The 13,531-nt window shown below is 41.9% G+C and overlaps 1 protein-coding gene across 1 annotated transcript; it reads right to left on the reverse strand.

Moving 5' to 3' along the window:
* Positions 1-527: 527 nt before the first annotated feature.
* EAPP (E2F associated phosphoprotein) lies at positions 528-13,079 on the reverse strand. The gene is made up of 7 exons (XM_075613326.1): positions 12,933-13,079; positions 11,496-11,629; positions 10,514-10,695; positions 9,475-9,576; positions 7,964-8,084; positions 4,888-5,013; positions 528-2,371 (listed from the first exon to the last, which is right to left on the reverse strand). Exons 2-7 carry the CDS (start codon positions 11,567-11,569, stop codon positions 2,095-2,097), a joined length of 882 nt encoding a protein of 293 aa, XP_075469441.1. The 5' UTR covers positions 11,570-11,629; positions 12,933-13,079; the 3' UTR covers positions 528-2,094.
* Positions 13,080-13,531: the final 452 nt, after the last annotated feature.

Below are 13,531 nucleotides of genomic sequence, written 5' to 3' on the forward strand. Positions count from 1 at the left end.
GGACAAAGATTTTTTTTTTTTTAGAAAATGGCTCTTCCTTGAAAGGTTGCAGACCCGTCCTATATACTTTCACAAACTAAACATGTTAAAAATGACATGCATTTCCACCTTCTATCATCCCAGCACCATTACAAAAGCAACCGCAACGCCACTATTATACCTATATCCTCATGCCTGTCTCAAGTGAACGGCAGATAATACTAGCTCACAGCTACTTTATTTTCATTTATCTATCCCAAAGTGAGAATAACTTACTATCCCAATTCAGGTGTTTTGAGTCACTGCTGGAAGATTGTGCCAAGATAAATATAACTTTACCAATGGCAAAACATAAAAGGAGTAGCGTAAAAGTAGAACTAATGTATCCGTTCATGACGGCGAGTGTTTCTGTAAACTCCCTGACAAAAGCTACATGTAAACACAAATCCAGAGCGAGAACGAGGTATCTTCATAAACATTTCAAACACACACCAGCCTTAAATAAAACGGCATTGAAAAATTCAACAAAAAACAAACAAAAACAAAAGTGCATGCAAACCGATTTGTTTTATTGCAAATTTTACAAGCAGATATTAAACCATACAGTTTGCTTGGGGTTATTTACTTCAGAAGAGGCGCACATGAAGGATTCTCCCTAAACCGATTAGAACCCAATGAATTATCTGCACACGCAATACAAGGATCGTCTGCGCTACATAGGTAACCAGCGCAAGTATGGATGTCTTATTCCCAAACATGAAAACTGCTACTTCATGCTATCTGCAACAAAGAATAGTACTATGTAACCGCTTGCACTATGTAGCCACCTAGTCGAAAGAGTGCAAAAATCCAAGGACCCGGCTGACCATTCATTTTTAGGTTTCCCACTTATGACATCCACTACAGGTTAGGGCTGGCACAATGGTGGCCCTTATAATATGCAGAGGACGTCATAACTTTATTTTTTTTGCTATTTTTTAGGGGTAATGTTTTGTTTCCAGCGACCTGAACGATTTAATAGCAATCAGAATGGAAGAATGGCTTCCTCTTCTGTTCCTAATGTCAGTGGGAAGCTCATGATCATGTGATCGCTACACAAGAGTGGTTGCAGTGTAGGAGGCGTGTAGCAATTCGCCCCAACTTTCTGGCCCCTTAAAAGTTAATAGAACTAGATCAGACTATTTTACTTTTCATTCTGGTATTTCTGGATTTGATTACTGTGCTGCAGATGTGATTTGTTTTAAAGCCAATTCTATCGCTGTGCAGTTCTTTAAATTTAGAAAGATTGCTTTGAAATTTAACACTGCTCCAAAAATGAGAAACTATAAAAAAATGGAAAGAAACCAGGAAAGGCCTGAAAACGGTCCCTAGAACATGTTGGTTGTTTCTGGTTTCAACCCGATAAAAACTGCATTATGTATGTTAATGATTCCCCAAATAGCACAATCAAAGTGAACCGGGTGTTTCAAACACTCTTAAATAAACAGTATGGATTGCCTTTTTTACATTTCTTTAATACAGGTTTGAAGCAGGGGGTCTCCGGAGCTGAACCCCATTTGTTTCAGCTCTGGGCACCCCCTGCTACCAGAGATATATATGGCTGCTTTTCAAAGCTACAGGGCTCTGCGGACCGATAGGAAGCTGTGACGTCACCCGGTGCTATTTGCCAAGGAAGCTGAAAACTGCATAAGATGCTGGCGCCCCCTTCAGAGGTAAGTATCTCCAGAAGCAGAGGGTCCCCAGAGCTGAAATCAATGGGGTTCAGTTCCAGCAACCCCCTGCTTCAAACCTATATTAAAATATTAAGAAAACAAAAAACACGGCTTGCTTTGCTCCTTCCATTTCCACTCACAACTTTAGAATATGAACCATTCGCAAATAGAAAACTGATTTGTTGCTCTACTCGCATGGCAGAAGTTAAAAGTGTAAAAGAAACTAGCCTTCATTTTTCTTTTCTTTTTTTAAAACAAAATCTGAGAGACGAGCAGGTCTGTTCCTCACTTGAAAAGGTTTTAGCGAAAAGGTCCATGGGGATCAAAATTGGTTTGTACACTGGAGATGAATGTGGGGAAAGTGTTACCCTTATAAAGAATATTTGTCCACCAGCTCTCTGCCCTAGCAGTGGCTGGCAAGAACGTTAAAGAAATGGTAAACTTCATCTTTGTCATAAACGGCCACTTCTGTGAAACACTCGTTGCATTTTACTGGGTGGTACATCTCGGCTTCCTTGTTCCGTGTTGCTGATGCTATTTCAGTTGGAGAAAGCTTCATCTTCTTGCGCTCTCGTCTGTTCTTTGTTGGAGGTTGATCTGGGAATCGGAGTACCTCTTCCTTGTTGACAGAGCAGTTTATAACAAACATGGCTCGGTACTGGGTCTTGTATGACTCGTGCCTGTGAAGGAATGGATGAGATTGTGTATTTGAGCACGAATATAAACATCTCCTTATTGAATATCTGCCCTCCCTATCCTCAAAGTACACATCTAATGTCTTTGCAGCATGCACGAATGGGGCTCCTATATGAATTAGATGAACTCAACTTGTCAGAGGGGTTACATAATATCATGTGTAGTGTGACATCACAAGCTAAAAAAAAGTGTGGTAAAAAGTGTTACTACATATGTTTCTTGGTGGAAATGTATTTGCGATAGCAGTAAGCCATGTAGCACATTCTGTACAATGTTAATATTAAATTTACAAATGTAAAAGCTATTTTAAATATAGAACGGTCTCTTTCCTTATGGGCTTGTACCTTGCCGAGGAAAAAATGCTACAGTTATTCCATAGATGCGCTGATGGAGGACACCCCTAACTACTCCTAAGTCATTCTTTCATTAGTAGCAGCTACTTCGAACTAATGAGATTCACTAAAAGAAGGAGATAGACTTCCATATGCTCCTAGTAATGTCACTTAGACCCCTCAAAGAGATGTAAAACAAGTCTTCCTAAATAAGGGATTTTTAAAAACAGTTTATAAAAGGCAGTATTGATCACCATAACTACAGAACAGATTATTGTGCTCACATGAGCAAATCACTAGGTTCTATACAATCAAGCGTATCTGCTGTTCTGCTTTCCGGAGCTAAGCTTTTATGACAAAATATTTTAAACAACTTAAATGATGCAAGGGCTCTTTGACATGGTGGAGGTGTTGCATGGCGTGCTTTGAATTCCATATGTTACATGGGGTGGCCGTGGCTTTTAATGATTGTTGCATACCAAGTAAAACTGCAATCTGAATGTTTTCATGTCAGGTAATAAATGCAGTGTTTGTTTAGCATATCAAGATAGGACAAAATGTATATTTTATTTATAAATTAAATCACACCAAGTAATGGACCATTTACTTCCTGGGATGTCGTCATTTATGACTTGGCCTATGAGAGGGATTATATATAGGGTGAGCAGATTTACAAAAGTAAAAACTGGGACACACTAAAAAAATATTTATAAAACAAATCACCAACTGCGCCCCTTCTCCTTTATGTTTCTCCGCCCCCCCCCCCCCCCCCCCTCTCACACATACCCCGTATTCTCGCTCCACCCTTCCCATTCCGTCTCTTTCACCCCATTCGCTGGCTGTGTGCGTGTGTCTCTTGCTCCATTCGCTGGCTGTGTGCGTGTGTCTCTCGCCCCATTCGCTGGCTGTGCGCGTGTGTCTCTCGCCCCATTCGCTGGCTGTGCGCGTGTGTCTCTCGCCCCATTCGCTGGCTGTGCGCGTGTGTCTCTCGCCCCATTCGCTGGCTGTGTGCGTGTGTCTCTCGCCCCATTCGCTGGCTGTGTGCGTGTGTCTCTCGCACCATTCGCTAGCTGTGTGTTTGTGTGCGTCTCTCTTCCCCCCCATGCTCTGTGTGTGTCTCCCCATTCTTTACCCAACCTGTCACTGTAGAGCGTGAGGTGGTGGGGGGGGGGGGGGGATGGGGTGGAGGGTGGGAAGGTGTAAGGCATCTTGAGCCCTGGCAGCAGACACCAGAAGCTTTCACCTGACTCGCTTCTGGGTCTCACTGCTGGGGCTCTGCTGAAGCTAACCCCGCCCCCACCCTCTGCAGCTGCAGTCAGCCCCGGCCTCTGCTCTCCCCCCTGCCAGCATTCTCGCTCTGCTGCCCCACTGCTCCGATGGTCAAAACCCGGACAGTCATAAAAAAAAAAACGGGACATTTTAAAGAATGTCGGGCAGCTGGGACATCTGGTCACCCTAATTATAATGGCAATAGCAGGAAGGAAGGTTTTAAAAGAAGTGTGATTTTAATGTGAATGTTTCCTTAGCAATGGTGATCACCAGTGTTAATCATCTACCGGTATGTTTGATCATTTATTTACATTGCAAACATAGTATCTTCTGGTCATCAAGGGAGACTTGAAATCACATGGATTTCTATAATAAACTCGAACTTCCTATGACAACATGGTGACTGTTCCCAATTTTTTTTTACACATTCCTAACAAAATGCTTAAAATCAAATTATTTTTTAATGAACAAAAATATTACTCTCACTTTCATGTGTACTGCCACACTTTCATTGTAGAAAAGCAAGCTATAGCTAGTGAAGAAAAATAACTCAATTAATTCAGAGCTCATATTAAAACAAATACACTGGCCTGTTTTTTTCCCCAAAACTAACACAATCTAGTGACTGAACAGATACTTTAGCTGTACTTGTGTTGGTGATGTGGAACAAGTTCATAGAAAGAGCTACCTGTATTAAATAACCATTCACAAGAGTTTGTGTGCAAAAATGCACTGAGTTGCCTGAGCAACTGCAGATAAAATGAGCAGGGCTAGATCAGGGGCAGATAGTCCAAGGGCCATTCAACGTTTTTATGCGACCAGATTTGTTGCACAGGCCACAAGCTGAAGTCACCATGTAAAAATGAAATACAAAATCATAGAATAAGGGATATACTGACCTTTGGCAATCTAAACACAGCGTTGTCATACAGGCTGGGCAGTTCAAAACAGCGTCACTGCTGGGCAACGTTTGCGACTTAGCATTCTGGGGGTGAGTTTGTTTCTGTTTCCTGATGTTCCTGTACCTACAATGGGAGAAATTGTACAATAAAAAGGTGAGCAATTTAAACTGAACATTATGGCTGACTCCCCGGTGGCACGCGCTACACACCATAGCACATCCCTCTATGGGGCAGGCCCCAGTGGCTGTGTGTGCGTGGGCGCGCAAAGCGCTGTGACGCGTACGCTGGCAGGGAAGACAAGAATGTTGTCTTCCCATGCCGCGATCATGTGGCCAAGCGCAGCCAATGGCAGGGCAGATATGCCCCATAATGGCCATGCCCCCACGCTCTCCCTAGATCTCCCCTACAGACCGCCGATCGCAGCTGTAGTCTCTCAGCCATGCCGCCAGGCGAGTGTGCAGCAGGGAGGACGGGGGCCGTAACCTAAGATAGCATTTATCATGGCAAAATGGCGCTTTAGAATACACAATTCATCATGTTCGAAATGTTAATGAATTTAAACTTAAAACACCTACCAGTACTTTGTTTTTACTTTTATTTAACTCAAACACTTGCATTGAGACCCAGTTTGTTATTTAGAAAGGTGTCCACATGGAGCAAAATAGTGATCATACTAAACTAGTGGTCCAAGTAATTTCATTGTGCATGTATGGCCACACAAATAGAGAAAACACTTAAGGAGAAACTGAAATCCTTGAGGAAACTTGCTCTCCTCACTTCCCCCGCGTCAGAGTGAGCGGTGCATTGCTGAATGACCAGTCACCACTGTGACCGATTATACTTTGCACTCACAAAGCACGATTGAGTGGCCTGTTACCGGTCACACCAGTGACACTCTGATCAGTCAGCACTGCGTGAGGCATGGGCACCAGATATCACATTTTTGGCAACAGGGCAATCAAGCGCCCAGAACATTTTCATCCCTGCCTTAGTATTTTAGGATTACCAGCAGAGTCCATGTTTTGGATCTCTGGTCCCAAAGTTGGGGTAATCAATGAAATCTTCTGTTGGCTTGCTTAGGTTATAGTGATCCAATTTACTTGCTAAAACCTGTGTTTTATGAGACTGCTGTATCTCTGTCTTTGATGTGATGTTACGTTACCGGGTCAGAGAGCCTTCAAAAAGCAAACCAAATAGCATGAAACACAGGTAGGTGTGTGTCTAGTTGCTGCAATTAGCTCCAAAATGTAGCAATATTTTTCATCTGCATCACTTTGCACCAGCGACAAATGTACACATCTAGTTAATCTTACTTCTTGCATTTCGTTCAGATCTCTTTAGGAGCAAAAAAGGTTAACACCCCCTTAGACATGGTGGATTTGACACTAATAGAAAGGACCACAAGTTATAGGTGCAAATCTTAATACATTTATTATAATACTGCTCTGAATATATCCTACACCAACTCCTATAGCTAGTTCCCAAAACAAGTGGAAAAACGTGTACCAAAGCACACTGAAACAGATGTAGAGTCTTACTTTCCCCAGTCAGGAATCACCGGGCGAACCAAGCCCCGGCTGTGCGGAAAGCAGCCACGAGCAGCTGCCCTCTTCCCCAGAAACATGTTTATTTTTCCCCTGCAGCTCCGGGGAAGGGCAGCTGGACTACATTCATACACTGACAAAGTGATAGTCAAAATGACACAACCTGTGTTGTATGTTTTTTTTGTAGCAAAAAACACGCATTACCGCCTTAAAATCACAAAGCCGTGAACTCCGATGATACTGAAAATGTTCCAAGACTTACGCTCAGAGTCTCAGACAGGTCAAGGGAGTAAATAATGGAAAAATCGAACAGCGATATTTAAAGTTTAAACACTGTATGGTGTGTGTCACTTTCCCAAGCCAGTTCCAGTCATTCAATGTGGTCATGAAACGTTGATAGGACATCATGTCTTTTTTCCATTTAGTTTAGGGGCTTGCTCCTCAATATAAAGGTTTTTAGCTTCAGGTAGTGTTCTGGCCTTTTCTATTGTAGCTCACATTTATGTTACTTGCTCTTCATTCCGGATAGATAGGATAGATGTTGCAACACGACATCAAGGGACAGCACGCAGGTAAGTAAATCATACATTTTCTATATTTGATAGAAGACACAAAAACCGACGTTTCGGTCCCCCAGTGGGGCACCACCTTGAGAAAGGTCCCACTGGGGGACCGAAACGTCAGTTTTTGTGTCTTCAATCAAATATAGAAAATGTATGATTTACTTACCTGCGTGCTGTCCCTTGATGTCATGTTGCAACACATATACATATATACACACACACACACACACACACACACACACACACACACACACACACACACACACACACACACATCCTCCCTTACGGAGTACAAAGCTAGGCAAAGACTACCTTTTCACCAGGAGCATTTTGTCTGAAATGTACCAAGCAAGACCCATTCAAATAAATGGGCTGTATTTCATGTCTTGATCACTACATCACAGAAATCACTGCAGCATGCTCTTGTTTAGGTAAAAGTATTACATTTGATATATTTCATGGTATTTATTATTGTGTTTTTGGCCTTAAACTTGAGAACCAATGTTAGAAAAAAGTGTAACGTGACACTTGATTATATCTTTACAGTACTTTGTACAGAGAAAGGTTTTTGCATTTTTCTTTTTTACTCAACGTAACCTGTTTTAAACCGTTTTGGAAACCAGCTTACTTGGGGAAATTCCATTCTAATGTTCTTTTGGGGTTGGTTATAGTATTGCTTCTTTTAAAATAAGAAATGTCATTCATAACTGTAGGACAGTCTTCATTTCCCTTATAGGATCAATGAAAGGAAAATATGCGATACCTTGTAACTAGCTAGCTTTAGTTCTGTGCCAACATCATGAGTTATTTAGTTTCAGTAGTGGTGCAACCTGTCGAAGCAGTCAAGTCCTGATGGTTCAGTGAACGGAAGGGGTTTTCATCTTCATCTCTTGAACAATCCTGCCCTGTATAAAATGGGCTCTCTCTATGCATCCCAAGGCAAAAAGACCAACATCAGATACATACCCCCTTCTCTGAGCATCCACCCACTCCTGGTCTCGGTCATCTTGCTTCGGATCGTACAGAAGGTCATCATCGTTCAGGACAAGGCGCTTCTGCTTACGTCTATCCTTGTTTGTATGCTCAGCTGCAATAAATGCAAGACCAAGGAGAGGCATATGACATCACCGATGGTAGGAAAAGCCCAATTACAAGGCATTGATGAGCGAATATGAGCGAAGGAGAGAGGTCGGCAGAAAACATTTAGTATATTTCGCAAGTATGAATAGTAAACAGCAAATTAATTTATTCATTCACAAGGAATAGAGATATTGGGCAAAAAACAGGTATTGTACAACAGAACAAAGTAGGCAACCTATTTAAAGTGGTAAAGAAAGAAGAACGAACCAAGCAAAGGAAACACTGAAGGAGTAATCTAAAAAAAATAGTAGAACAACCTAAAACAATATAATTGAGGCAAATACAGTGAAAGGTGCAGGCCGGGAAATTAACTGTGTAATAAGAAAGCAGAGTGCAGGGACATGAACAATAGCTCTCAACACATACGGACTTAATCCAACAACTGCTCATTTAACAGTAGCGTCAACATTTTCCCACAACATTGCCCTCTTCTTTTAGTAACTCCCCCTCTCGGATCCTGGACATGCCTGTAACAACTACAGCAATACCAACTCATTATTTTATCAGCACTAATAACAAGGTGAGCGATTTCTGACTATATATACACCATTAAATTGTGCATTTGTAAGTGAATTTCGATGCTCCATAAAAGTTACCCTGTAATAATACATTTGGAGAGATTCTACTGACAAATTACACCTGAATGGACCAGGATCTAGCAAAATAGATGGCGCAGAGCCGGAATGGGCCTATTGGATGCGGCCATTTTGCCACAGATGTTCAGAGGCCGCCGTGGGACACTTGGCGGCTGTTTAGCCGCTGGCTGCTTTAACCCGGAGGTTGTTGATAAACACTAGGATTAGAGATTAAGGAGTACTTAAGGTTACAGTTATATGGGTAAGGGGTTAAGGTTATTACGACTAGAAGACATTACTTGCAGCGGCCAAATGTCCCTGTGGTGAAGAGGCAGCGTAAAATTGTCGTAGACCGGTGCAAAGCTGCTGAAAATAGTACTTAGCACTAAGTTCTACATGTGACGTTCAAGGTTTTTATTAAGTTTTTATTAAGTTTATTAATGGCACCAAAGTAAAATGTTTGCAATCGAAAATCAAAAAGCAAATTCAACTCAGACATGCTCATTACATGTTAGGTTTTATTCTGAAGTTGTTGCAACCAATGCTGGTAACGGATATCAATGCTAGTATTTTATCTCCTTTCTGTATACATAGGTTCCTTCCGCATAGGCTACCACAGAATAAACCTTTAATTGCATCAGACAATGACAATACATTTAAATATGAGAGCAATGGAAAGCCCTGTTTACATGATACCACATACCACATACCACATACCATCCAGCACCTACAAGGTTGATTTAAAAAAAAAAATGCACCTACCATGGTTGCTTTCATCTTCAGAGTCCGAGTCAAAATATATATCGTCATAATACAGTGGTTTGCTGCTCTCTGTTGATTGGTCGCCACCGCTGGAAGATGCAACTATACACAAAATAGGAGCAAACAGAAAGGTTTACATGATGTCTTCAGTAGACTCCCATAAATATTTCTAATAGTGTGGACTGATCTTGCCTCACAAGTGTCAGGGATGAGCTAATAATGCACCATTAGATAGATGATTGATAACGATTGGTTAGTTACACAATGTCACCTTTTATGTATCTGTTCTGACATTCATGTATTTTATACCCTTGATAACGGGTTTTTAAATTAAGCTTTGGAGTTCTCTCTATAAATGCGTGATTCTTCAATAGGTTTCCTAAGGGACTATTAACTTTACATCACTTAAGTGAATTCTTTTTGCAGTACTAATAGTATACTTTGCATTATCCATTGTGTGCAGTTCCTTTCTAATCGTTCTTTCGCTATTACATTTCTACGTGTCTCATTTGCGCAAAGTCAATTTATACATATGCATCACACAAATAATGGTTGTGATATGAAAGTGCAAGCAAATAAATCTCATCAATGGAGAACTCAGAGCACCAAATCGGGCCGAGTAGTAGCAGATAGCTTTCTATCATAGCTCAGCAGAACATAGGTTAGGACACACCTGTAACATGATTTGAGTCATTATCTTTGATAAAAAGTGTAAGTTACCTTTAGATAGAGAACATTACACTAGGAATGTGTTCATGTTTTGCTCCCTTAATATGTTTGCAAATTCCAGAATTAGGTCAAAACCAAAAAAAAATTCTTGCTACCAATCTCAATGTTCCTTTAATCACTATTAACACGACCACAGAGTAAGCATAATACATAACCCAGGTCTTCAATATTTAAAGTATTTGGGGCTAGCTTTCCAGCATACAAAGCAAAAAAAAAAGCCCTTGTTACCCCTCCCAACCTACTGGAGAACTTGCACTGGTGTTGAGCATTTGCCAACATACAAAGATTCCCTTACAACAAGAGTACATACCTGTGTCAGAGGGCTGCCAACGCCTCTCTATGGTTTTCATGGTGGAGCTCAGCTCCTTCGCCATCTCTTTTTCAAAGTCATCATCACTGGAGGACTCACTTTCTCCAGTGAGACATTCACGAATGAGCTTGCGCTTCTGCTCAGTGGTTCCATGTAACAGTACATCCAATTCATCCTCAGAGCTTTGGAGAGAAAACCATGATAATTTATCCACATTGCAAAAGCTTTACAAAAAACCCCCTTCGCCCCCGAAAAAACACCAGCAGCGTGACATTACTTTTTAAAATGTGTACTGCATCATTAAGCATCAAATTAGAAACATATGGGCTTTAACCTAGGGCATAAAATAAAGTCTTTAACTTGTAACATAAAAGCTTCAGAGCACGAACGCAAAATAAAAAAAAAGTTAGAGCGAATGAGCATATGTATGTCTGTCTGTCTGTCTGTCTGTCTGTCTGTCTGTCTGTCGGCTCCCCTCTCCCTGCCGTGCGCGCGCGGGCCTTCTATAGAAAGGCTGACTAATGTCAGCCAACTAAAATTCCGCGCCCGGCACTATAGAACGTGCCGAAGAAATTCATCTTTTCGCGCCACTACCTGCGCTCAAATGTATGTATACATGCATGTATGTGTATGTAGGCATGTATATGTGTATATGTGTGTATGTATGCGTGTTTGTATGGATGCAAGGATTGTGAAACAAAAAAAAAATATTTATTAAACGGTTTTTTTTCCTTAAAAAAAACAAAAAAAAAATCTATCTAGGACTTACTTTCACTCACACAACCCATGCACACACACATACACTCACACATACACACACATATACTTACACATACACACACTAACCTGCAGCTCCCGGCGCTATATGCATGAAAAGCATGCGGCACGTGCACGCGCGTTCGCATAGGAACGCGCGGCCGCACGCTGTATAGAACAGCCCTTAGTTACCACCTTTGACCATTTCACGCTCCACGCACTGTACCTGCTCTCTGCACGCTCCTCATCGCTGGGCTCCTCGATCGCATAGGAATCATACTCTAGATGTAGCCGGCTCATGATGAAACTTTCAAATTCAAAACAGTCAATTCACTGAGGCTGCAGTATACAACTGATTCCCTGGAGGCAGAAAATGTGTTATGTTATAGTTCGGCACTACTATGTAATTATTATTCATTAGCTGCCAAACTAATTTTGGGGAGCTACACTAAAACAAAATTACATTTTTAATGGGAGAATTCTGAACTTATAATATAAGATGTCAAAGTCTATAAAATTATGGCTGTGAAAAGGTTAGACAGGTTCTCAATGAGTGAAATTCACGCTAAATAACAGGATCAAATTTAGCAAAGTTATTGTTAAAAGCCCATATTGGCTGAAACGTCCCTTTTTATTTCTAGGAAGCTGAATGGAAATCTTTGGCTTTTACAAAAATCTTGCAAGATTTGAAACCCTGACTTGGATGGTCACCCTCAGCTGATCAGACACTGGAGTGACATCCCAACTGATCCATACACTGGCACATTTATTCCCGAGAACCAATGCTTGTCTGCAGAACAGCGACTGTACCTTTAACCAGTGATAACAGCATATGACAATTTCCAAAGGACTAAGTGCGAATGCTTAGATAGTATACAATGTATATAATATTCATCTGATTGCACACTTAAAGAGGCTCATCCAAAAACAAATAAAATCCATAACCGTTAAACAAGCGAGTCTACAACTCTCTATTTAGTGTGTCTGCAAATTAAAATGACATAAGAAATAATGAGGTTACTGTATTCCAATGGACCAGTCCAAATACATGTACTGTAAGGGTCACTCATCAACATACAGGCCCATATTTTCCAATCAGTGTTATTCCAAGAGACACCTTCCAGAAGACACATTGGCCCATATTTACTAAGCAGACTTCTGCCAGTAGGCCCCTTCCGGTGCTATAAGACACCACACAGCCCACTCGCGTTAATGTAAGGGCTCTCCCAGCGCATGCACGCGTTAATGTAAGGGCTCTCCCAGCGCATGCACGCGTTAATGTAAGGGCTCTCCCAGCGCATGCACGCGTTAATGTAAGGGCTCTCCCAGCGCATGCACGCGTTTTAAGGCGCTGCTTAGTAAATATCCAAGCACACTGGCTGCGAGGTGTCTTGTAGCAAAACACTACTTATTAACACCCACCCCCCCTCCGCCCGGAAAATACTCAGGACCCGCTATCTTTCTTAATGTTAATAACAACTGATCCATTCTCTTATTAGATGGAAATAAAAAGGGAAAACCAAGAGATACTGTGACCGGATCATAAGTCCCCAATAACATGCAAGAGACTAATGCAGAGACTCTGATTCGTTTAACCCTATCGCTGCCAGAGTGGGCGGCAAAGCCTTATAAAGTATCGTAAAGTAATAAATCGGGAAATTACCGGGAAATCGGAACACGGAAACGGGCGCAGCTCCGGCCGGGGCTCCCACTGCAGGCTGCACAGGGACAATAGAGCGATGGGAGCGGAGAGGCCAGAGCGTCCTTTAGCCAGCTCCTCTCATGTACTGAGCTCCTATAGACACCAGCGACCCCTGGTGGTCTTTCAAGCAATGTGCGTGTACACCCTGTTGAGACTGGAGAGCAAGCTATAAGGACAATCAGTCCACTGCCTCCCCTTGTCACCTCTGTTTACTCTCCGCCCATTGTCATCCTCCACTGCACCCTGTAATCTCACTTCCGTCTTGGTCCCCCCTGCCATACCCTTGTCTCCCACTGTTGCCCCTTGGCCCCCCTTTCACCCAATGTCTGCCCCTCTTCTCTGTGCTGTGTGATAGTGATAAAAAGGCGCTAACTCTATTAGTGTTCACTTATATTATACAGTGAATAATATTAAAATCAAATGATATATAGCAGTGAAAACGTGATAAATAACGTGAAAAATGAATTAAAACCCCCTGCTCAAACCCAGCGGGTAGGGACTGGTTCCACTAGTCCCACAATTCGTCGATATCCGTTTGCAATCCAGGGGGAGCATGAAAG

The sequence above is a fragment of the Ascaphus truei genome, chromosome 9, assembly GCF_040206685.1.
Source record: "Ascaphus truei isolate aAscTru1 chromosome 9, aAscTru1.hap1, whole genome shotgun sequence".
Lineage (NCBI taxonomy): Eukaryota > Metazoa > Chordata > Amphibia > Anura > Ascaphidae > Ascaphus > Ascaphus truei.

Coding starts and splice junctions, on each gene's coding strand:
- EAPP (XM_075613326.1), bottom strand. CDS start 11,569: ATGAGCCGGCTACATCTAGAGTATGATTCCTATGCGATCGAGGAGCCC. Junction 8,085..9,474: donor TGAAGATGAAAGCAACCATG/GTAGGTGCATTT, acceptor CATTTATTGCAG/CTGAGCATACAAACAAGGAT. Junction 2,372..4,887: donor CTGTGTTTAGATTGCCAAAG/GTCAGTATATCC, acceptor ATTCCTTCACAG/GCACGAGTCATACAAGACCC.